A 22,388-nucleotide genomic window follows, 5' to 3' on the forward strand; every position below is an offset into this window, starting at 1 on the left:
ATTTTTCAAATTATGGACACGAGTTTTGTTGCAAGCCCGTTGTAACGACCCAAACCTATACCATCAGGCAGCGATCAGTATGCGCGGATTAAGGTCAAGCCCTCCAATCGTGTGGCAAGCGTTCATATAACGGTGATACAAGGACGACGACGCGGTAAGGCTTAGCAAATTTTAGCAACTTTGCTTGACGCCCATGCCTCATGTCGTATATGTCCCGGCTCAGGTGTGGCTCTTCTCTTTCACTATAAAAAAAAAAGGTAATTTGTTCACAGATTCTAACTTGACTCTCATAGTATCACACTAAATTCGCGTTGTGACCAGCTAAGGGGAAATTAGTGTTATGTATTTTAACAGCTTAGATTTATCTCCACAAGTTTTGTGCCGTTATAATGCCGCATGCAGTGCTGCGTCTGGAGCTTTCAACTGTGGTTCGTTTTGTAAGTTTATTGCCAACCAAGATTTGTGCTAATCATCGCATACTATTCGCACAGCGCTATCTATATATAGGCCACTCGATCATGCCATCCACATAAACGTAGCCAAGATAACGGCGGATAGGAAATTTTAATTTCCTATTTAAATCAGCAGTCCATGTTTATCGGTGCCATATCATCACATACTTGCATAGGCGTCGATTTCTTTACGGATATATATTGCGCATTGCGTTTCTTTTTAGTTTTTATTTCACATTAGTCTTCATATTCGAAGAAATGTTTAGAAAACCTTTGATTGATTCAAATACTATCTTGCATCGTAATATCTTTTTTTTTTTCTTTGAAAGGCTGGGGCCGATGCAGAGGTAAAGCAATTCTTCTTTCAAAAAGACAAGAAACCGAAGGACTGAAGGACTGTCGGCGCTTACAATGGACAGTAACTTGAGCCCGGCCCCCTTAAATCCGTCCACGCCTTATTAATATTCGAGCTCTGATTACATCTCACGTTAGAGCTCAAGGACTACAAGTTGGTCGCTGTTTAATATATGCTAATGTAACGCGTCGTATCGGCCATTTCCTTTTCATTAAAACTGTGAGACAGAAATGCACCACTCGCATGACCGCTTAATCAAATTTCCATTTTGAAATTTTAACGCGGAAACCTCTCAGTGTTTTATAAACTTTACTTTCTCCTTCCAAGTTTGTTTATGTGAACAGACAATTGGAGATACACCGTGCAAGACGCTCAAAGACGAAGTCAAATAGCCTCAGGAAAAGGCTTTTAGGGTAATTAACAGATTAGTGAAGTTTTAGGGTTATCAACTGCATCATCCGGTAGATCATTACTATACACACCCACGAAAGTGAACACGTTCGACGACTATAACCTATCAGCTTGAAATCCAATTGTTTCGACAACACAACAGTGAATAACTGCACGGTTTGTCGAGGGAAAATTAATGTCTCATTTATCACTCATGCACAGAATATATATATATATATATATATATATATATATATATATATATATATATATATATATATATATATATATATATATATATATATATATATATATATATATATGTACTGTGTCTTAGATAAAAACTATGATTCAACTGTATATATTGATCTATGAAAGTATATATTTAATATCCAGACTCAATGGATCAATCATGGTCTCGGCGACAAGGCACGGCTTGTTTTCGCTATATTTCTTACTATTCTGGTCTACAGTTTAAGTCCCTGTGTCTTGCTGTATTTTTGTACATACTTTCTCTTAGGTGAATTGATATTGCCATAGCTAGACCTGCCTCAATCTCTGAGCTTATTTCTTCATTCCTTCATTTCTGGTGCATTGGCTTTGAATGAATTTGTCTTTTGGGCACTTCGGCATTATCATCAGCAGCAGCCGGACTATATACCCACATCAGGTTGAAGGTGTCTCCTATATTCCTCCTATTAACCCGGTCCTATGCTGACTGCATTCAATTGACTTTCTGCCGCCTCATGCTACGCTTTCCTTCGCTTAATTGGCATCCACTGTTACACTTTTCGACTATCGGGTATCCTCTTTTCGCACTTCATGCCCTGCCCAAGCTCATTTATTCTCCTTAATTTCTGAATGTAATTAACTCAAGTTACTTCTCTGACCCACTCTACGCGTTTCCTATCTCTTAACATTATACACCTACCATTTTCCATTCCATAGCTTTCTGCGTTGTCCCCAGCTTTTCGTTAGCCTCTACCTGTCAGCCCCATTGGTAAGTACAGGTAATATGCAACTGTTATACTAGATATCTTCCTCTTGAGCGATATCGGCAAGCTGCAGCTAGTCGTTATCTACGAGTGCTTGTCAAACGCGCTCCATCCCAATCTTAATATCCTAGTTATTTCCCTTTCATGGTCCGGATGTGCATGCGGTTACTAGTAATCTGTCCTATAAGTATACATATTCGCTATATCATGCACTTTTGCAGTGCTTCGCTACCTAATGTAAACTGCTGTTCCTTTCCGAGGTTGTTGAACATTACATTAGTCTTCTGCATATTGATTTTCAAGCCTACTTTTCTGCTTCTCCTGTCTAGATCATTTATCATTAGTTGCAGTTGGTCCCCTGAGTTACTTAACAAGGCAAAGTCATCCGCGAATTGCAGATTACTGAGATATTCTCCATCGACCCTGATGCCTAACTGCTCCCATTCCATGCCTTCGAATACACTCCCTAAGCAAGCTGTAAATAGCACTGGGGAGATCGTGTCTCTTTGCCTAACAATTTTCATTCTGGGAATTTTATCACTTTCTATATACAGAACTATACGGTTGCTGTGCTGCTGCTATATTCCAGTTCTCATCTACACCCGGATTTCGCAATGCTTGCATGATTCAATATGTTTCTACTGAGTAAAATGCTTTCTCGTATAGTTAATGAATACTAGGCAAAGGCTGATTATATTAATTCGAAAGCATTACTTCGCTATGTTCATAAATTTCTGTCCGCAAACCGCGTCCGCAGGCCGTGTCCGCAGATTGAGTCCGCAGGCCGCAACAGCAAAATCGTGTCCGCAGTATTTGCGAGTAATTGAGAAATGGTAGAGGTTAATGCGTGCTGTCAATCGATAATTGGTGATGTAATGTTGTTGCTGGAGAAATGATTAGGCAAATAAGTTAATTAGGTAATTAATTATATACAGTTTCTTTCCGCGTGTAATCGAATGCTGGAATTCCTTGCCTGGTCATACTCGTTCTCTTCCTTTAAACTCGTTTTTAGCAGCTATTGAACAATTTTTGCCGCTTTTAACTGCGTTTTGTTCGTTTTGCTCGTATTCTGTCTGCTACTCGCCTTTTGTTCTGTTCCTTGTTGTTATTTTTTGCCCACCCCTGCAATAACCCAATAGGGCTGCAGTATGTACAAATAAACAAATAAAATAAATAAATCAGAGGCAGAACACTCAAAATCTTGTCCGCAGCAATTGTGAGTAATTGAGAAGTGGTGGAGGTTAATGAGTGGTGTCAATCGATAGAGGGTGACATAATGTTGTGTACGAAAAAATAATAGGCATATAAGCTGATTAGGTAATTAATTAGAGGCAAAAAATGTTAAAGTAAAGGCGAAATTGGTCTCATTAGCCATTGGCTTGGCGTCACATTTGAATGTATCAAATACTAAAGTAGTTTATTAAATCAGTCAATTAAGGTGACGTCAAGGATGCGACGCCACGCAACCGGAAGTAGAGCCGAAAAAGGGCATATGAAGGGATTGGCGTGCAATATGAAAGTACCGAAGAATAAAATGGGTAAACAAGAAGTGAATTAGCGTGACGCCAAGGATGTGACGTCACGCAACCAGAAATAGAGCCAAAAAAGGGCATAGGAAGGGCGCACTATTTGAAAGTTCCAAAGACTAAAATGGGTAAACAAGACGTGAATAACGCAACTAGAAACAGCCAGAAGGAATCACCAGCAGCATCGATCGTGCTTTCGCATTACTCCAATGCTGATTTTGCAGTACTCTTTAATTTTTGCGAGCACTTTTCTATCACCTGGTTAATAGTACGGATATGCCCGATGGTAGAGTATCCTTTTCTAAAAACTGCTTGATCATTTGGTTAATTGAAGTCTAAGGTTGTCCTGGTTCTATTAGCGATTATACCCTGTACATAGCGGATAGTAAGCAGACTGCGGGCTCTGTAATTTTTCAAGATCTTAGCGTCCCCTTTCTTACGAATTAAGACGATGTTAGCGTTCTTCCATAACTCCGGTGCCATCGAGATCATTAGGCATGTCACTTCAGCATAGATTGTCTGTTGTGTGAATTGTTTAGAAGGTCGGCACCGGCTTTAATTCGTCGCTGCGGGGCCCCTGCGTTCAACGATACCAGTGGCATAGGTGTTCTCTATATTTTTCAAAGGCTTATAGCGCAACCGACTGAAGCGCAAGTAAGCCATTTCAAACAGTCGCTACTAGAATTACTACCGTACAAGGGCATAACCAAGGGGTGTTTTCTTTTTCGCTCCCCCCCCCCCTTTTCCTTTTTTTTTACTGGTGGCATACAACACCCCTTCACGCCTCCCCTGAAATTTATTTCTGGCTACGACACTGCCATACATAGAGTGCATCATGCGTGCGAGAATGCGTCCTTGAAGAAACTTATAAGCAGGGCAGTGCACCCTGTTTTATAAAATATTCGCTTGGGCATCGAGTCGTATATATATTATCGCGGAGATATCTGATCGTGATAGCGCCTGAGTGCAGGACGTAAGCGTTAGGCTTTACAGTGCCGACGTATTCGCTGCACTTAATGACTCCAATGCTACGAAGGCTTAACGCCCTTGTATGTTTACGTCGAAGGCAGCTGGACAGCTGTGATCAGCGGAGCGAGGCGCGCATCATAGACTGATTCGTGCGGTCGATGACTGACCACGCATCATCGACTAACATTATTCGTCCCCACGGAGCGAGTAGGGCATGATGGACCCAGATCGGCCTATATAGGCAAGCAAAGAAACGTATTTGTTGCTGACTTTGACGTCGTCTCCCTCTTAAAACGAAAACAGGATCCTGCGTTTGTGGAAAGCCAAAGGACGTATACAACAGCACACGACCAGTCAGAACAGAAGAATCGGCACCTTCCACAACCACTTTGTGCTTCCACAACGGAAGCCAGGTAATAAACCGAACGGCAGACATATAGTATCAACATATCTTGCATATCCACCGGCCTTCCACAAAAATATAAGTGCCATCAATCTTGCTTTGGGGCCATATATATATATATATATATATATATATATATATATATATATATATATATATATATATATATATATATATATATATATATATATATATATATATATTCAGTAGATATTTGCAGGAAAACTCCGAACTTTGAAGGTACAGTAAAACCCTCGTCCTCCAGAGTTAGGGAGTGCTACAAAAGCTGTCAAGGCCTGTAAGGTCAATGCACAAGTGGCACATTCATTTTCGGCGTAGGCTGCAGGGGGATGTGGCTACCATTTTGACGTGTTGGCTGACTTCCCATATGAAGGTAGTGATTGGTTGCTTAAGAACGAGAACCGAGGAGAGGGGTTTTCGTCGACAGATTTGGAGCGCTGACGGTACAAATGAAGCTACACTGCACAACCCAGATGGAGTGTGCCTCTTTGACACAAGGGTGTGCTGAAACGCCGTGTTGTACGGCGAAGCCTTCGGCAGAACGACCACGGGAGCGCATTCGTTCTGTTGTCCCGACCGCGTAGTCGGCGGACTATACGGCACCGAAGGCCGAGACCTCCCTGTGCCCCTGCCCCGGCACCACGGGAGATGGCTGAGGAGCAAAGCGCGCCACTCGGCTCAAATCTTCAGGGTCCTCTCCCAGCAGGAGAGAAGTGGCTGGCGAAGGCCTCCCTCCCCGCGCGCATGGTGCACCTGTCCCGCGGGCCAAGATGGCGCCGTCAGGTGTCGCTCGGCTCACGGTAGAGGCGGGCGGGGAAAGAAGTCTCAGGAGGCGAGGAGGGGGCTCCCTCCCTCCACCACCACACCTGCACCGGCGAGCAGCCGGCATCGGCGGCAGGCCAGGCGTAACGGCCGCATGGCTCGCTGACGGCGCGCGCCGAGCCGCCAAACAGGTTGGCAGCCATGGCGGACGAGCAGGAGACTGGTTTTTCGGGTTTAGCCGGTAGCCCTGAACCGACGAGCGAGGACCGGGTCGGCCAGCCAGCACCGACGACACCGTCAGCCGCCGCTCGCGGGCCCCACAGGTGGGTTGCCCGTGCTCCATACCTTGTTGCGTGTGCGATGGCGTTGGTGTGGTCCGTGTCTGTATAGTGTCTGTCCCCGTGTGCCGCGCCACATCCGGGGCTGCCGCAACCGCCCAGGCAACGTCGAAGCGCGGGGGTGTGCCGAATATGCCGTTTTGTTCTGCCCCACGGACAACACTTGTCGTCGTCTTCCGAAGTCGGTCCTGGTGCTCCGCTCGCAAGTCGCCTCCGAAGGCCAACGCCGTCGACAACACCTTCAAGCCCCGCGTCTACAAGCGCCGGGATTATATGACACGTCGTCGCCGTGGCGACGTTTTCGCTTTGTTCCACTGCCTTGCTTTCGATGATGACGTGGACTCCGCGTCGCCACCGCCTTCTTCCCGCGTTCGTGACGGCCGTGGCACGTCGTCTGCCAGGGCGATGGTATGCGTGCCGTCGTCTGCTTAGCCAAGACAGCGCACAGTCTGCAAGCTGTGCTACGGGGCGCCATTACTGTTCCAGAAGCCGCATTTCCGAGTCTCGAGGCCTCGCGTCTCGTTCGACGTAGGCTGTGTTACCTGCAAACCTCGCGCTTCGCAGAAGGGTACGTGCGGGCGTACATAAAGATCACATCTTTCACCGAGAACCTTGGAAAGCGCCCCGACGCGTCCCCGCCAGGCCTTGTTGTGCGCGCGATACCGGGAGAGGCCGCGTGGCGCTCCTATGCACATAAAACAACGACAGCTTCGTCGAGCGGGGATTCGGAGCGTTTCGCGACCGACGATACGATCTGGATGGCCGTATACGACCTGCTTAGGCGGGCGCGGAATCGCGATTGGACGGAGCTCGGCGATGGTTACATGAGCCGAATACTGAGTTACGGGCGCGTGTAGCAATCATCAGCGCTTTGCTGTGCATTAGCATTGTTAGCAGCTTTCTATAGCGGTAGCTCCGCCCATCGCGCTGGTCACCACCGCACAACTAGATCTGCAGCGAGCGATGAAAGCTCTTGAATCGCTCGTATGCTGGAGCCTTTTGAAGATGGTGGTAATTATATATAACGCATTGCTATCACTCATATGTGCGAAAGTGCAGGTACTTTCTGTTACCCGAACATAGATTGACGTCTGTTTACCACGTTAATAGCTGTTTTGTTCTCAAGCGATTCCTCATAATCATTACAGCGTTGAAAACTTTCATCGCACAAATGCAGCATGTTGCCAAATAGAAGGGTCATCATTTGCTTGAGCCCTTATTAATGAGCTTTCAAATTTCGATGCTTATTTCTGCCGTCGATGGCAATGCAAGTATTCGAAACAACTGCGCTGTAAATTTGCCGCTCTAAGCCCAATGGGTCAACCAACATTGTCAAAACATCCTTGACAGCTTCGAGCAACAGGTGGAAAATATAGACAGAAAGGAAGAAGGGGGGGGGGGGGGGGAGGTGATAGGACAAGCATGACAGCGAAAGAGGAATAGCCCAACCGTCTTTCAAGTTTCGAGGGGGAAAAGGAAGGAGATCGTTCTTTTTTTGCAGACCACGGTTTTTCGGCGCCACCGAAAAGAAAAGCGAGATACACATGCAGCAAGAAAACCAACAGTACACTCGTGCACCCTCTTGTCAGAGTCAGGCGAACAAAGTTTACCTGCTGGAATTGGTTGGAGGGGAAGGGCGGTTACAGCGCGTGGAAGGTGGAACGAGAGCTCCTTTGTGTACCTACAGGACGGCCGTACTCGGTTCGTCGAACCTATTGTGGGGGGCATTCCAGCTCGGTCAGGCATTTACCTCTCGTGCGCCCGACGCGTCAGGTACTGACGCCCAACACTGTGCATAGCTGCCTCCCCCGACAATGGACACGCTTTCAACACATACGAACGCGCACAAAAAGGAAGGGCGCAGAAAAGTGTTTACTCGGAACACTCCGCGAGAGAGAAAAGCTGTCTTCGCCGGCGATAGACGTCGCCTTCTTCACGGACGCCACGTTTAATCGATTCTGCCTTTATGCACTTTCTTTTCTCGTCCTGCGTGTCGACAGCCGGATGTGGGTTCCATCAAGGTGGGGTACTTTCTTCCGTCCTCTTGGCTTCGATCATTATTGCCGGTCAGCTAAAGTCATTTATATATTTTTTTTTCGGGGCGCTAGAATAGCTTATATACACAGCGAAGGTCCTCCTATCGGCGCTCTGTCCTCGAGTCTCAAAACCGCTGTCTGTCGCTTCGTAATCGAGATGGGAAAGCAGTAAAGAATGGCAGGCATACACCTTCGGACAGGTGTCTTCCGCGACAGGTGACATTCTTGCACAGCGAACGTATGGACATCGTGACCATCCCATATGGTGTGATTAGGGGTTGCAGTCAGGCGCTAACGCAAGTTATGTATGTATAAGAATGGGGGAAAAAAAAGGAAAGAAAACGTGCCAAAGGCTCACTGTTTTCTGTGTTCCGCATCGATTGTTCTGAAGCACGCTCGCGCGACGATATTATGCTGCCCGACGCGTCACGCAACGTTGTTTATGCGAGAAGCAACGTTTTTTTTTTTTTCTCTCTCTCCACGCGCAGCATATCTCCGCTTCTCTCGTCGTCATTTTATTTTTGTATTTCTTTGTCGCTTCGGTCTGCGTACGCAAGCGCTGCGTTTCGACGAGTTGCCCTTTGATTCCACGTCTGCCCAGGGGAGCGATGACGTTGTCGCGAGAAGGACGTTTCGGAGAGGCGAGGAAGATGGCGGCAGTGCGAGCATGACGTCATCGCCGAGCAGACGACGACGCTTAGCGCATATACCGAAATTGGCCTCGCGAAGTCGTCCTCTCTTCCTCGTGCCGCACCTTCTTGTTCGTGTCTTCTTTTTATTCAAACTTTTCCTCTCTCCGGGCAAGCGCTTATTTTCTCGAGTGATTCGTTCATCTGGCAGGATTGTTTGCGTCGCTGAGTAGGGGAGAAGCACGTAACACCGCGCGGCAGTTACTAGTCATCGTCCCGAAACGAAACACTCCTCTGACTCTAGTGTATTAAAAAATGACCACGAAAGCCCCTACATCTAATTTTGCAACTTGGCTTGCATTGAGCAGACGACGCGGAAATTTTTTTCGCGACGCCGTCTAACCGACTAACCGACGCAGACGATTGTCCCCTTATATGCAGGACAATTTCCCGTTTGTTTCGCACGTCGTGACTGCTGCTGAATGTCTGTGAAATGGCGGTTGCTAGACAGGCCCTCCATGAAGTGAACATTGCTACAAAGTCTAGAATCGCCAACTCCGCTGTCGTAACTCCGTACATTGATTCGTCCGCTGTATTTTCAAACAACCTTCCGCTCGAGATGTCTGATAACGGTCGCAGTTAAGGAGTGTTTGTTATATTGTCGTTATTAGTAGCACATTTCCATGGAGTGTTTTAGAATGTGCACTCAACAAATACTTTATTTGAGCGCAACGAATTTTCTATATAGGTGACGGGGCAAGGCTCCAAGTTTTCTAACTTTGTGTCACATTTTGTTTTGTTTCTTAAATGGCTGTGCCGCGAATGCGCCATTCGCATGCAGACAGTCGCGCCGCTTCCACCCTGGCACGAGTCGTCATCGCTCGGGTGTGTGCAGATCTACGCGTGACCGGTCACGCTTTGCGAGTTCATCAGACGAAGACGCCAACGGAAAGGGGAAGTCTTTACGACGCGCACAATAATTGGCCGGCTTGCCAAATTGCGCACATAATCCCATACTGTCTGCTTCAGACGTCCGCCCCTTGCGCGTACACATACTCGTGAAAGGAAGGCTGAGAATCAAGTGTCCCAAGATAGATGTGACACCGCCACGCCGTGCAAAACAATAGCGTGGAAACAGCCAAGTTTTCGCGCCAGGTAGGTTCAAGAAAATGCAGAAATTGCAAGGTGTAACTGACATAAGAAGGAGTGAAGGCTTTTTCTTCTTCTTTTTTTTTTTTTTCACAATAACAAAGCAGGACAACTGAGGTTAAGCAGCAAAATGCTCTCTGCTGCTGCATAAGAGTTCACGAATTCTTTTTCCTTTGCTACTAAACCATTACGAAAGTGAAGGACAATGAAACAAAAGTTGGGGATTTAATAATGGGGCATGAACCGTTAGCTCATCTGATAAGATGCGGACACCTGTTTATTATTATTATTGTGTTTTCTTTTTCTGCGCTGCCTTGGATACAAACCCACAAAGCAGACTACTTTAGAAAGCAAACAGCTCCCGAAGTGCGAAAAAAAAAAATAAAACATAAAAACACGGCACAAAAATATAAACAGCAAGCACGTGAAACTGCCTGCAAAACGCGCAGAAATACATTCTGTAAGACTGCATGCCAACAAAACCCAACTATTCATTCGCGGCTAGCTTTGCTTTCTCTATACCCTTAATCTGCACCTCGTTGCAAGCTCACCTGCAGCAACACGGAGGACTTGTACTCTTATACAAACGCACCACGTATACGCCGTCTTGTATGCAGTGGATTCTTTTTTTAATTGATCAGCGGTCTATGTTTTTATTTTTTAACAATCGGGGATCTCATAAGAAACTAGCTTACACGCTGCTGATGGCGCTGAAAGCAGACGACACCGAAAAAAGAAAATCCGTCCCTCGCCTTGTCTGCTGCACCCACAAGAAACCGACAAAGGGATGTGGACTAAATAAACTGTTTGCCTTTCGTTCGTCCGCTTTGTGCGCCACTGCCGCCGAGGCACGCGCGATGGTTCCGTGGCGGCGTCCGGCCAAGATGGCGACCGCAGCCCTCGCCGGGAGAGGGAGCCGTTCAAAATGGCGCCAACCTCCTTCCCGGTACCTGGAATACCTGGCCGCCGGCGCCACGGGGCATAGCCGGGGAGAAATAAAAACAAAGATCGACTCCCGCGCCGCTGGCACTGGTGGAAAGAAGCCGGGGGAAGGCAGTGGCGACGCCGTTGGCGGCAGTGACTCCTTGCGCGAGGCAAGGAGCAGCCATCACGTCGCATTTTAGAAACACTACGACCGCTGCAGATGTATGCGCCGCCGAACAGGCAAAGTGGTCCGACAGGGGCGCTTGTTGGATACACGAAGCTGTTTTTCTGAAACGCCGTTCATGACCCCTGCTCTCTGTTCTGAAAGCGGAACTGAGCTTTTCTCCTTTCTTACTACGTGTGTGACGTCACGCCACTACCGTTTTCGAAGCGAAGGCTGTATCGAAATGGTGTCGGAGTTTTCATTCTGCATATTACTACCTTGTAAAACAAGTTGGCTTTGCGCCATGCATCTGCTATTTAGTGTGTAAGAGCGCGCGTTTTGACTTGAACGTCTCTTGCTACGCTCGTCCTGTCTGCATCTTTTCTGTGCTCTGACTCCTGTGTAGAATACCCTCTTGCGTTTCCGCCGGCTGCGTATCAGCATAGTTTTCGGTGGAATAAACAATTATTTTCACGGCCGGCAGACATGCACCTTTTGCCTTCTTTTCTGGCGTATATAGTATAGAACTATCTAATATACCACTCAAAGGTTGTTTAACAACATTTACATCACCTTTAATTTCGATATCACGAAAACATTTTACTTGCAGCGGTTACCTCAACCACATGCGAAGGCTACAAATCGCATCGTGCAGACAAATTAACTGACATCATCACAAACTTCTTTGACTTACCCTTCAAAAAATGCAGAACACAACAACGGGCTCACCGGCTACACGTTGTTTCAAGGATGATAATTGGGCAGTTGCTGAGATGTCAGCAACTATTAAAAAGATGAACTACCATACTCCCTGTATGTTTTTTCCTGTCCATTTGATGAATAAGATATCACTCGTAATAATTTTCGTAAAAGGCAGTGGGTGGTCTTCACGTGAGTCAGTCGAGACTACTCCGAGCGACTGTCGGTGTTTTCATTTGTCGAAAAAAAAAAAAAAAAAAAACTACGTGTTTGTTGGAAATGCGGGGATGTTGCATTTATCATTAAACGTATATCTGCAGTAACAACGTGAATCAAAGCTTAGGGTTAACTTCCAATAATCCCCTAAATTCGCTCAAATCAGGCACCGCTCGGAGCGTGCCAAGATCCTGAGGGTGACGGGGAGGCGAATATATATATGCCTTTTGGATGTGGTCGATATAGAAGAAGTTAGCTGTCACGCCATATGCAAGGCCTCCCCAGTGCTAAAGTACAATCTTTCCATTGCTTTGCCCTTCGGCGGCGGCAATAAAGCGACCCAAGTCACGGTCTATTTCGCTCCTGCGCAGATTTTTTTTTTTTATCCCTCAGTCAGCAGCTGAATACGTGTACGTGGTAAACACAAGTGCATTGCTTTACACACACTGCAAAGCAGCGACTCTGCGGCGCACGAAACCCGGTTAACAACGCCATCTCCAGTCAGTCGCGAAGGGTGAACGAGGCAACATTTAGAGTCCGATATAAAGGCGGCCGACCGTGAAAGTCCAATTAGAGTTCCTTCTGTCTTCTGAAGGATCGCGTCGATGCAAAGATCGAAGTCTTAAACCGTCCACTGCCAAAACTAAACAAAGAAAAAAAAAGAAGATATGTTTCGTTAATTTTCCGTTCCGAGAGAATGAGCGAAATGGGTAATTGCGACGAGCCTAAAAAAACTCGGCTCCACTCCGTGACATTTTCAAAAGCGCAGTGCGATGTGACGAAAATTAAAAAATAGACTTCATCCAATCAAATCAGAGAAGAGAGCTCAATATCATTTCATTTCATTACATTTTTATTTCCTTAAAGATCCCTTTTAAGGGGCATTACATAAGGGGTGGATACAAATTTTGGATGAGATGGTACAAAGTCATGTGCTATGATGATAAATAGCTATAGGCTTTTTGAGCGAAGATCCGCGGAACAAGGAGCCCGATGACCGTTGCAATGTGTACACGTCACCGGCATTCCATAACACAGGGTAGACGACGCTTTATTTTCACAGACGCCGTGGGAGGAAGCACGCATAGCGTCACCTGCGCCTGTACAGAAAAAAATGTCATAGAATAATGCTATAAATGCAATGGCATATATTTTAGTGGTGCGACGTATACAAGGGAGGTCGCGATGCGAGCTTCGTCTGCTTCAAGAGCAGCCGGCGAAAGTGTTTGCAGTCACCGAAAAAACGCGCATGATGTACAACGAATAAAGACAAACAATTGAGGAAAGCAAGGAAGAAACACACGCAAGCGTTTCTTCTAATCGCTGCAGCGGTGTGCAAACAATTCCTACATACGGCAGCTGAAGTCCCCTCTCGATCGCCAGTGAGAAAATTGCTTCCTTCGGGGGTGTGTGCGCACCCTGCAAAGGCACGGAAATGTGGACGAAGTCGAAAGATAATTGGCCGCAAACATGCGCAGCCTTGTGAGGAGCGGGACGGTAGGAAAGGAGGGGGAGGGGAACACAAAGGTCAGCGCCTGTTTGACGCCTCCTTCCTCCTCCTCCCATACGACGTCTCTGAGGGAGAGAGGACAGGAGGGTCATGTGTTTCGTGTGTGTGACGTATACCCGACAGTCGCCGTCTCAGCGGCTTGGAACAGGTCACCGGCACTTTTGGCCGCACGGAAGCGACAGCTTATCGCGCGCTCATTGACGATGATGGAGCTGTTAGCGCGAACGGCGTTTCTTTTCTCTTGTTTCCTTTTTTTTTTTTTTTTTTATTGTTTGGTCGCGAAGGGAATATAAAACAAAAAGCAGAAAAATGATTGGACTCCATGCAGTGGTAATCTTTTTAATGGAAATCGTGTATAGGTGCATAAAGCTTAAAATAAGAGCCCCTTCAGAAACCGGAAGTCTTAGAACTCCTATAGTGCATTTCCTAGGCGCACCCAGCAAGAATGCATAGTAGTCTAATCCTGTCGGTTGTCGCACTTACCCATAGACAATACCGTCAGCACATGTTGGGCGTCACACTTGTGTCATGACTCGTGAGCTATGTTTACTTTTGTCCAACACGAGGCGTTATCGGGATGTTCACAGTGCAAATTATAATCAGTGGCGACGAATATAAACATAACTCGTAACAAGTCAATAAGCCACTTTTGTTAAGTAGCCCGCTAATGGGCTTGTTTCAAAGCCATCTTGTCGGAGCATGCCCTTATATCTTAAGCACAAAACCTATGCTTGGAAAGAACGACCCATTCCCTCATTTTTCGCGACGTTCTGGTCTTTATGCGGATGCTGTGAGTGTGAGTACTCCATTATGTACGCACCCGGGAAGCAAACACGTTACTTTCAGAAAAATACGGTAAACTAACCCGCAAGTTCATATTCTTTGCACTAAAGGTCTTTTTTTTTTTCTTTTTTTTTTTTTTTTGTTACACGGGCGATTGGAACCGTCCGCTTTTCGTGCATGTAAAAGTTAGTGCCCTCCCCTCTTTCTCACACCGCAAAAGCCATACACGTCCAGAAACGCATAATATAGTAGCCGCTCGATCAGCACGCACGACGACTGATGACGCCTGTGTACTTCGTAGGAGGGCGCCAGCGTCGTCATCCGCGCTGGGCCAAGCTTCAGTGGAAGAGCACCGCATGCATGATCGCGGAGCACGTGCTCGTTCACGAAACGCGTGCTCCAGGCCGCCGGGCGTACGTGTATTTTTAGCGGCGACGGAGGCCAGCTAAGCTGGCTGGGTGCGTCGTTTAGCGCGGCCTCAATTACTCCAGCCGCGACGCTCAGCGCCGCGTCCAGTTAGAAGTGTGCAGCTCTGTGTAAGCGACGAGGACACCACCCCGTCGATATAGAAAGAGCGGCAGATATAATCGAGCACAATTCAGTTTTTATCTTATCTATGAGATAATAGTGAAAACACAAAAACCTGTAAACTGCTGTAAGCACAAGCTATTTCACGAACTTTCTTACAGAAATGAATTTAAGGCGATGGAGGGGGGGAGAGGCTGTTGCTCCCTTAAAGGTAGGAGGTTTTAAGAAACTCGGTTTTTCTATTTGGCGAGGAAAGTAGAACAATGCATTGCGTCAAAAAACCTCATTTTCCTATACGCCTCGTCCTACCACTCCTTCATATAGTTCCCCCATAAATACTTCTGTTCCTCTTTCACTAAAAAGGGTAGTATGGGTCTAGCAAGGAAGATATTTGTGCTGCAATAGTATATCTGTGTTAGCTGGGTGTGCTGCCGTTATCGCTTTGTTGTTGACATGTGCGTGTTTACTTCCTGTGCTATAAACAGCATGCTATCCATTGTTCTTCTGTGGGCCTTTCAATGTCCCACGCGGATAACTCCTCACTCGTTCGGGTGCTTCTGAGCGAAGAGCCACTGTGCATCGAATCTGCAATACTGGAAAACTTAAGTATGCATTGGACAGGGATGTACGCACCAGGACAAGGAGCGGTCCTTTTCATATTTACGTCACAATAGACATAACTTCTGCTACACAAAACAATGATAGTAATTTTACTTATTGCGGTATGCTTACGTGCCCTCGATAGCGTTATGCAAGATATTATACTCAACATCTGAAAGTATATACGGCTGAACACAGGATGGATTTGTACACAAATGCGGAAATTTTCTTGCCCTAAATGGAGGATGATATCGCCGGGCTGAAGCAGCTGCGAGGGCTATTGGAACCCTGGACTGAGGGTACCACTCCTCGTCCCTCAATATGTAATCGCCATATCAGAAATAAACGTTTTTCACTCACTCCGTAACCAGGAAAAAAAAAAAAAAAAAGTGCCAACTATTTCATTCGGTTCATGGGGTCTAACGTCCCAAATCAACTATATAGGGCTATGAGAGACGCCGTGCTGTGGGCGGCGATTCAACCTTTTACCTCTTGTAGATAACGTACTTGTAACGGCCCGAAGAAAAAGAGGAAATAGTTTTCTTGTGGGTCACAGTTTGTTTCCAAAATAAACACTAAACACCTTAGTTTTAAATGCAGGATGTTGACCCACTCATCATGCAAGCGAACAAGGAGAAAGCATCAAGGAGTGATGCAGTCTCGGCACTCTTAAAGAGCTTAACAGAAATCCTAACGAAATAAATTATGAAAAACATGTTTCACTTGAGAAACAGAACACAATGAAAGAGGACTATAAAAATGCAGTTTTTAACGTCATCCTAGCTTGAGTTCATTGTTCCTTTCAGCTTTAACTCCCCTTAAATATGCACTATCTGCTCCAACCACATTTGCTGAACGGCGCGAACGCCAACGTTTATACCAGTTCAGCCACAGAAAACCGTCGAACGACGCGACCAACCAAACGTGTCAACCAACCCCAATGAAGAGAGCCGCGGGCAGCCGCTCCATTCAGAAGCGCCGAAATCAGAGCAGCTGCAAGGTGTGACCAATCGCGGAGTGCGCGCCCGTGGTCTGTGCACCGCCCGGCGTTGATTGGACGAGCGTGTTTTTTTTTTTCTTTTGGTTTATCACGGAGTTGAGGCGCGAGTGAGAAGGCGTGGCTAGCGCCGAATCGCGCAACTCCCGACCGCAGTCGACGACTTGGTGCAAGCTCCACAGATGGCGGTGTCGGCGCTGAATCGCGTCATCGGCTGGGCTGCATCGAGTGGCCAGACGGCTGGGCGCGCTCGCGCGGTCTGCAAGCTAACTTCGTAGAGGCGAGCGTTCGATGATGGAAGCTTGAGCTCTTAGTAAGCAGTGGTAAGTAGCACGCTCTTAGCAGCACTGGTAAGCAGCGGACACGTTATGAAGGCGATTTGTACCGTCAGGGCCAGTGTATTCCACCGCGGGGAAGTTTGCAGTACGGTCGGTGGCTTGCAGATGACCCGTCTTTGCTGTTGCATCACCTCGGTTGAAAATATACTTGCTACTGCGCTTATATTTCAGATCATAACTTACAATATTTGTACATTCGTGGTTGTGTTTGACCGTGTGTGCTTTAGCGCTTAAAGGATTCATTGCCCTTGCGAGGGATTCTTTTAATCGTTTACAATCTTTGATTTCCAAAACTACGGGAGATTCGGCATGGTATTTGCTATTTGCAGGTGGGCTTTACAGCATGGCTGACACCACGTACGTGATAGAGTTTGATGGTCTCACAAATACCTAAAATTTTTTAACAAACTTGTTCATTCTTTTTGTTTCCAGGGTCACTATTCAATAGCTAAATTGAAAGTCGTCAACATCAAAAATCAGTTGCGTTTTTTTTTTTTTAATGTTATTAAAACTAGTGTGGTTTGATATATCGAACTTCGCATTGGAAGACTTTTCAACATTGCACATTTAGAAAATGGCGTGTATCTCATTTCTTAAGTCAAGACATCGTTTATACCCTAATATGTAGATTAAGTTCACATGGTTGCGGTGACTCTACCACGCGCAAAGACTTCATTATATAAATATGAAATTCGGAAAAGCCAACTCAGGCTAACTGTAGTCTTCAAATGCCCTGGCATTCGATATTTCGAAGCAAATAAGAAAATTTATAAACGGGAATAATCGGCAATCTTTACCTTCTCACTACATCAATGCCCCTTAATATAAAAATGATGATAAGTTAATTTTAACTAGGTAATCACTTAATTATTAAGCCCTCTATGACGCCCATCTTTTTGTAAAGCCAACTTGCGCGCACTTGCCCCGCGTATAGTTATCGAAATAAAAGCATGTGAGCGGTTAGAAAACTTACCTCGTAAATTACCCGGTATTTTTAACACTCTTGCTTGAATCAAGGAATTCCAAACTTGTGTAGGAAGTGAAATATGACTTATAAAAAAAGTATGACTTGCAAATTGAAGTCACCAGTTGTACTCCTGTACAGTGCTGCAGAATGTAAAGAGGTCGAGCAAGGAAATCTGGACAAAAAGCTTTTAGTTCGCGCTGCTGCCACCACGTGTCATTCGAGGATGAATATTTTATAAATGCCGCGCGGAATTCTCAACATTTCCTTGACTACTTTCTTGGTATGAACGCATGTCACCAACTCGGAAATCATTTTACAAGCCAAATTTCAGTAATATGCGTTGCGGGTCTAGTTTATTCATGCTCGTAAACTTGTATAAGTGCAACATAGGCGACACAACAGGCAAGAGAGACGGGACAAATTTCACGGCGTGTTGTAGCAACCACTCTCAAGATGCTCACGCAACGGTCGAGTTACCTGATAGTAGTCACTGTGAACAATGGAGGGCGCTGGTTGGTCACATCAGGTATAGTTACTATATATGCGCGAAGATGCCGCGTAAGCAGCCAATTTGTGCAGCGAAGCCATACGCGGTCTTTGCAAGAGTCGAGAAGTGATTCCTATCAGTCACCGTCGCAAGAACTGAAGTGTAACATAACGGCACCTAGTGAAAGCTTCGCTCTGCAGTCAGGTAATTCTTCCACATAAATGTGAATTCGATTCATCTACTTTTTAGAACTCGGCAAATTCCTGCTCTTAAAATGCGCTTTTCGTTGCTGACGCGTCGCAAGCTTTGCAGACGAACCATGGATCTTCCGCACGGTGCGAAACAAAGCGGTTTGCCACTTCCAGAACTGTTGGTACAATAAGGAGCGGAACACCCCGCTACACTGACGACGATGTCAACGGAGAAAGCAAGAAATTAATGAAAGTTCACAGACCGACACAGCGTATCAAAACAGAAATGTGGCCGACTCGCAAGCAGCGCGGCATGCCGTCCCCGTGATGCAATGCGACTGGAGTGTTCGTCAGGTTGGCTTCACGGCAGTACATGGTTGCTTGGCGGCGAAAGAAAAGAAACGCGCAGCCTTCGAAATATATATAGTAACTAAAGTTAAGCAGTGACGTCGAGTCGATCCGTGCAATCGATACGCCGCAGTGACGTCCATGAAGGAGCATAGCTAATGAACAACAGCCGTCAACCGCGTAAACACCTGTTAAATACTTCCTGAACACAAAGCGCTGCACAAAAGCAAAACTCTAAAGGCCGGAATACATGCAGCGTTTTTTTCCACGATTTTCGCGCGTCGAAAACTGCCGCGCCGACGCGACGCCCAGTTCGAGATACATGGAACGACGAAGCGGCGCGAGCGCCGCCGCGGACCCCTCGATGCGAAAGCAAATGCAGCAGCGAGCGGAAATAACCGCAGAGCGAGGTACGTGAGAGAAGCGACGCTGTCCCTTGTGGTAAAATCCCGAAAGTGCCCATTCTAATGCTACTGTGCTAAATGTAGAAAGCGTACATAGGTGCGCAAGGATTTGGCTCGCTCGAATGAACGAAGATACTTCAGAATGCCCGCTCGGATACCAGCGGCACGGTTTTCTTTTTTATTTTTTACAAATTTCACTCCAGGGAGCAAACAAACCCACAGCGATCCGAGAGTAGGTCGTATACTCACAAAAAAGCGACATTCCGTGCTTGATTAAGCGTTTATTTTTACGATAATCACATTTCTGCGGCCAAACTGCCCCATACCTCGTCAGCCATGGCGGCCATGTTGACAGCGGCCGCTCAAAACCGGAAATGCCATCTTTCCGCGCTCCTATTGGCTCGCGTCGACAGTAGTTTCCGGTTCGAGAGGACGCCGCGCCGCCCGCGCGTCAAATATCTGGCAGGGCCAGATCGGTGGCGGCGCGCGTTTTTTCTGACGCGGGGCGTCAAGTGCGCGCCGTCGGGCGTAAAACGCCGGTTTGACGCCGCAAAAACGCTCCATGTATTCCGGCCTTTAAAGGGACGGAAAGCGGCGAAACACGATGGTGTAAACAAACATGCTGCGCAACTGAAACCGTTCATTCATAGTGTCGGCAAACGAATAACAAACCTGTACAGAATCTGCGGTATAGTGAAAAATAAAGTGAGCCCGAAAGAATTAACTTGCCATGCGATCATCAAATGTGCGACTGCAAACACCGCGCTCCTGGCACAAAAGCCATTCACCGACAGTCAACGATCAATGAGCTATCACAGGCGTATAATCTCCTCTTACACATGGGGCGAACGAAAAAAAAAATAATAATAAGGAGGGAGAGGCGAGTGAAAGCGAGTTCCTCGGCTGCTATATGCAGCAGAAAAAGAGCATCTTTGCACAGAATACTATGTGCATGCATACAACGCTCCGTCCTCGATCAACCGTGTAAACCTTCCGACGTGTCCCGCAATGCCCCTCTCCAGTCACCTATATCGAGGAAAGAGAAGGCACAATCATCTCGATAGCCCCGCATCCTCACATAGTATACACTCCCCGACGGAGTAATAAGGACACGCGACCACGCGCTTCGATTGAGGCCCACATTGTGTAGAGTGGTTTCAAACGCTATTTGCGCTTGCCTGTATCCAAGTGTTGACACTTTATTGACCGCGTCGATGCGGAGAAATGGCCCAACAATACCAACCGACCGCCGATTACCAAACAGGACTCCCCGAACCCCGCGAGGAGGCTCTTTGACGTGATGGCAGAACTTCTAACTTTTTAAATATCGATTACACAGTCGTGCTCGCCGAGCACCGCAACAATGAATAGGGAAAAAAAAAAAAAGAAAAACGCACACGAAGCGCTTGCCTAAGAAAGGCAAGGAGGGTCGGTTCGCCACAAGGGGTACAAGAAGGGATGTGATCCATTTTCTTCTCCAGGGGAGCCATGTGCATGGCATTGAATGGAGGTATTGTATGCGCCATTCTGTGGCTTCCAAACCCTCCATCCCACCCTCCCTTTACGCTATGTATATATACCTGCAACAATTCCTTACCCACCTTGAAAAGGAAAGCTATATATACCGATCGCGGCTTGCGAAGCACCGCGAGGAGGTGGAGAGAGGGGAAAGCTGGGAAGGGGGGGGGGGGGGGGGGGCGCTGCCGCAAAAGGGAACCACAGTGAGAGTTATTGATGTGACGCCTGTATACCTCGCGGAGCTAATAATGCGGATATTCCAGACGCTTCTCGTAAAGGCACACGTGACAATATACATAAACGGCGTGTGTGCCATAGTCAGCGCATCTCATAGTTCTTGTTTAAGAGGGGCTGTATGCGCCGAGGCAGAGCTTATATCATCTCCATCTCGGTGATTTAGCGTAGTTTACTTCCATGTGTATACGCACCTCACAATGGCAATTTCAGTGCACAGCCAGTGGCCATCGAAATTTTGGAGAGACGTGCGAATGCGCCGTTGCCACAATGTGGATATCATCATGCGACCAGTGGATGACGCGCATGCAAGGCGCCCAACGTTATATATATATATATAGAAGGATAATTTATATTATTCTTTCTTTCAGTGTTTAGTGCTGGACAGTAAGTGATTAATCATTTCATACGAGAGATGATTTTCCACAGAGCATGAGAAGCCCCCTTCAGAAACCGCATCCGAATGTATCATAATCCATAACGAACCCCTCATCGTCGCTGCTTTATCTGTTCGATGATATTTCTATATTTATAAGGCAGCGGCTGCGCAGTTCTGAAATACCGCGGAACATTGTGCGGACGGTTTCCAATAAACGATGATACGCAAAACGCCGGACCGCACTTGGCGGCGCCCGCGGGAGGTCGTCTTCTCTCTCTGCCGACGCTTTCTTCAGGATATGTCGGGAAGCGTCGCCGCCAGAAGAATCGCATCGCAAATCCTCCTCGCAACACTGTGTCGGTGGGCGTTGTGTATTTGTGTACTCCCGTATATGCCTTTCTCGAGTGCGGAGTTGAAAGATGAACGATCCCATTGTGTGGAGTGTTGTATACATGAAAGGGCGCTGCACGGATCCAAAGACTTCTCGTGCGGGTCTGTTCGGGCCTGTATTACAATGGGCCGGGAGAATCGTATATGTGGTATATGCACACACGATCAGAGTGAGGGCGTATCTGCACCTGCAATCGCCAGTATGCAAACACGGCCGAGCCCGGAGGTTAAAGGAGCCATGCATGGCAGCTCTGGAAATCACGACCCTGTGCATGACGTTGTTTTCTCTTTTCTTTTTTTATTACAAAGCGAGAGGTGGTAAATAAATGTACGCCGCCAGACACAGCCTAACAAAATAAATTTACTAGATGTCAAGCTAGAAGGAGGGGACGATGTGCGGAAAATAGCTGCACCGCCATGCCCGGCCTCCAAAGAGACAATTCACTCTGACCCGCTATATTGATAACTGCAGAGCGCAGAAGCATTGCTGGCTGGCTTCTGCTTTTACAGCTGCTTTTTTTTTTTCACTGGAGCGACGTCTTTGCCACATTGCACTCGCTGCACGTGTTGAAACGCACAAAAACAAAGAGGCGCTCTCGGGACGTTGGGGAAGGGAAGAAGATAGAAAGAAAAGTGACAGAATGAAGAAAAGGAAATGGCGAGAAATAAAATGATCCGAGGAAGCTG

At 46.8% G+C, this 22,388-nt stretch overlaps 2 protein-coding genes across 4 annotated transcripts in view; one reads left to right on the forward strand and one right to left on the reverse strand.

The window, feature by feature from the left end:
• Window positions 1-6,076, reverse strand: part of LOC146180232 (aminopeptidase NAALADL1-like) — a 192,368-nt gene extending 186,292 nt beyond the window's left edge. Inside the window, exon 1 of the mRNA XM_084580354.1 lies at window positions 5,911-6,076. Within this exon, the coding sequence (XP_084436480.1) occupies window positions 5,911-6,076 (166 nt within the window). The remainder of the gene's footprint in view (window positions 1-5,910) is intronic.
• grh (grainy head) overlaps window positions 6,025-22,388 on the forward strand; it is a 142,094-nt gene continuing 125,730 nt past the window's right edge. For 2 of the 3 annotated variants that reach the window (XM_084579441.1, XM_084579443.1), the window contains exon 1: window positions 6,026-6,196. In XM_084579441.1, the coding sequence (XP_084435567.1) occupies window positions 6,075-6,196 (122 nt within the window). In that variant the 5' untranslated portion in view covers window positions 6,026-6,074. Of the gene's footprint in view, window positions 6,197-22,388 lie in introns of all 3 variants that reach the window. The other variant, XM_084579442.1, reaches the window with a different exon arrangement.

Source organism: Amblyomma maculatum, chromosome 9, assembly GCF_055883805.1.
Source record: "Amblyomma maculatum isolate TAMU_Amacu chromosome 9, ASM5588380v1, whole genome shotgun sequence".
Taxonomy (NCBI): domain Eukaryota; kingdom Metazoa; phylum Arthropoda; class Arachnida; order Ixodida; family Ixodidae; genus Amblyomma; species Amblyomma maculatum.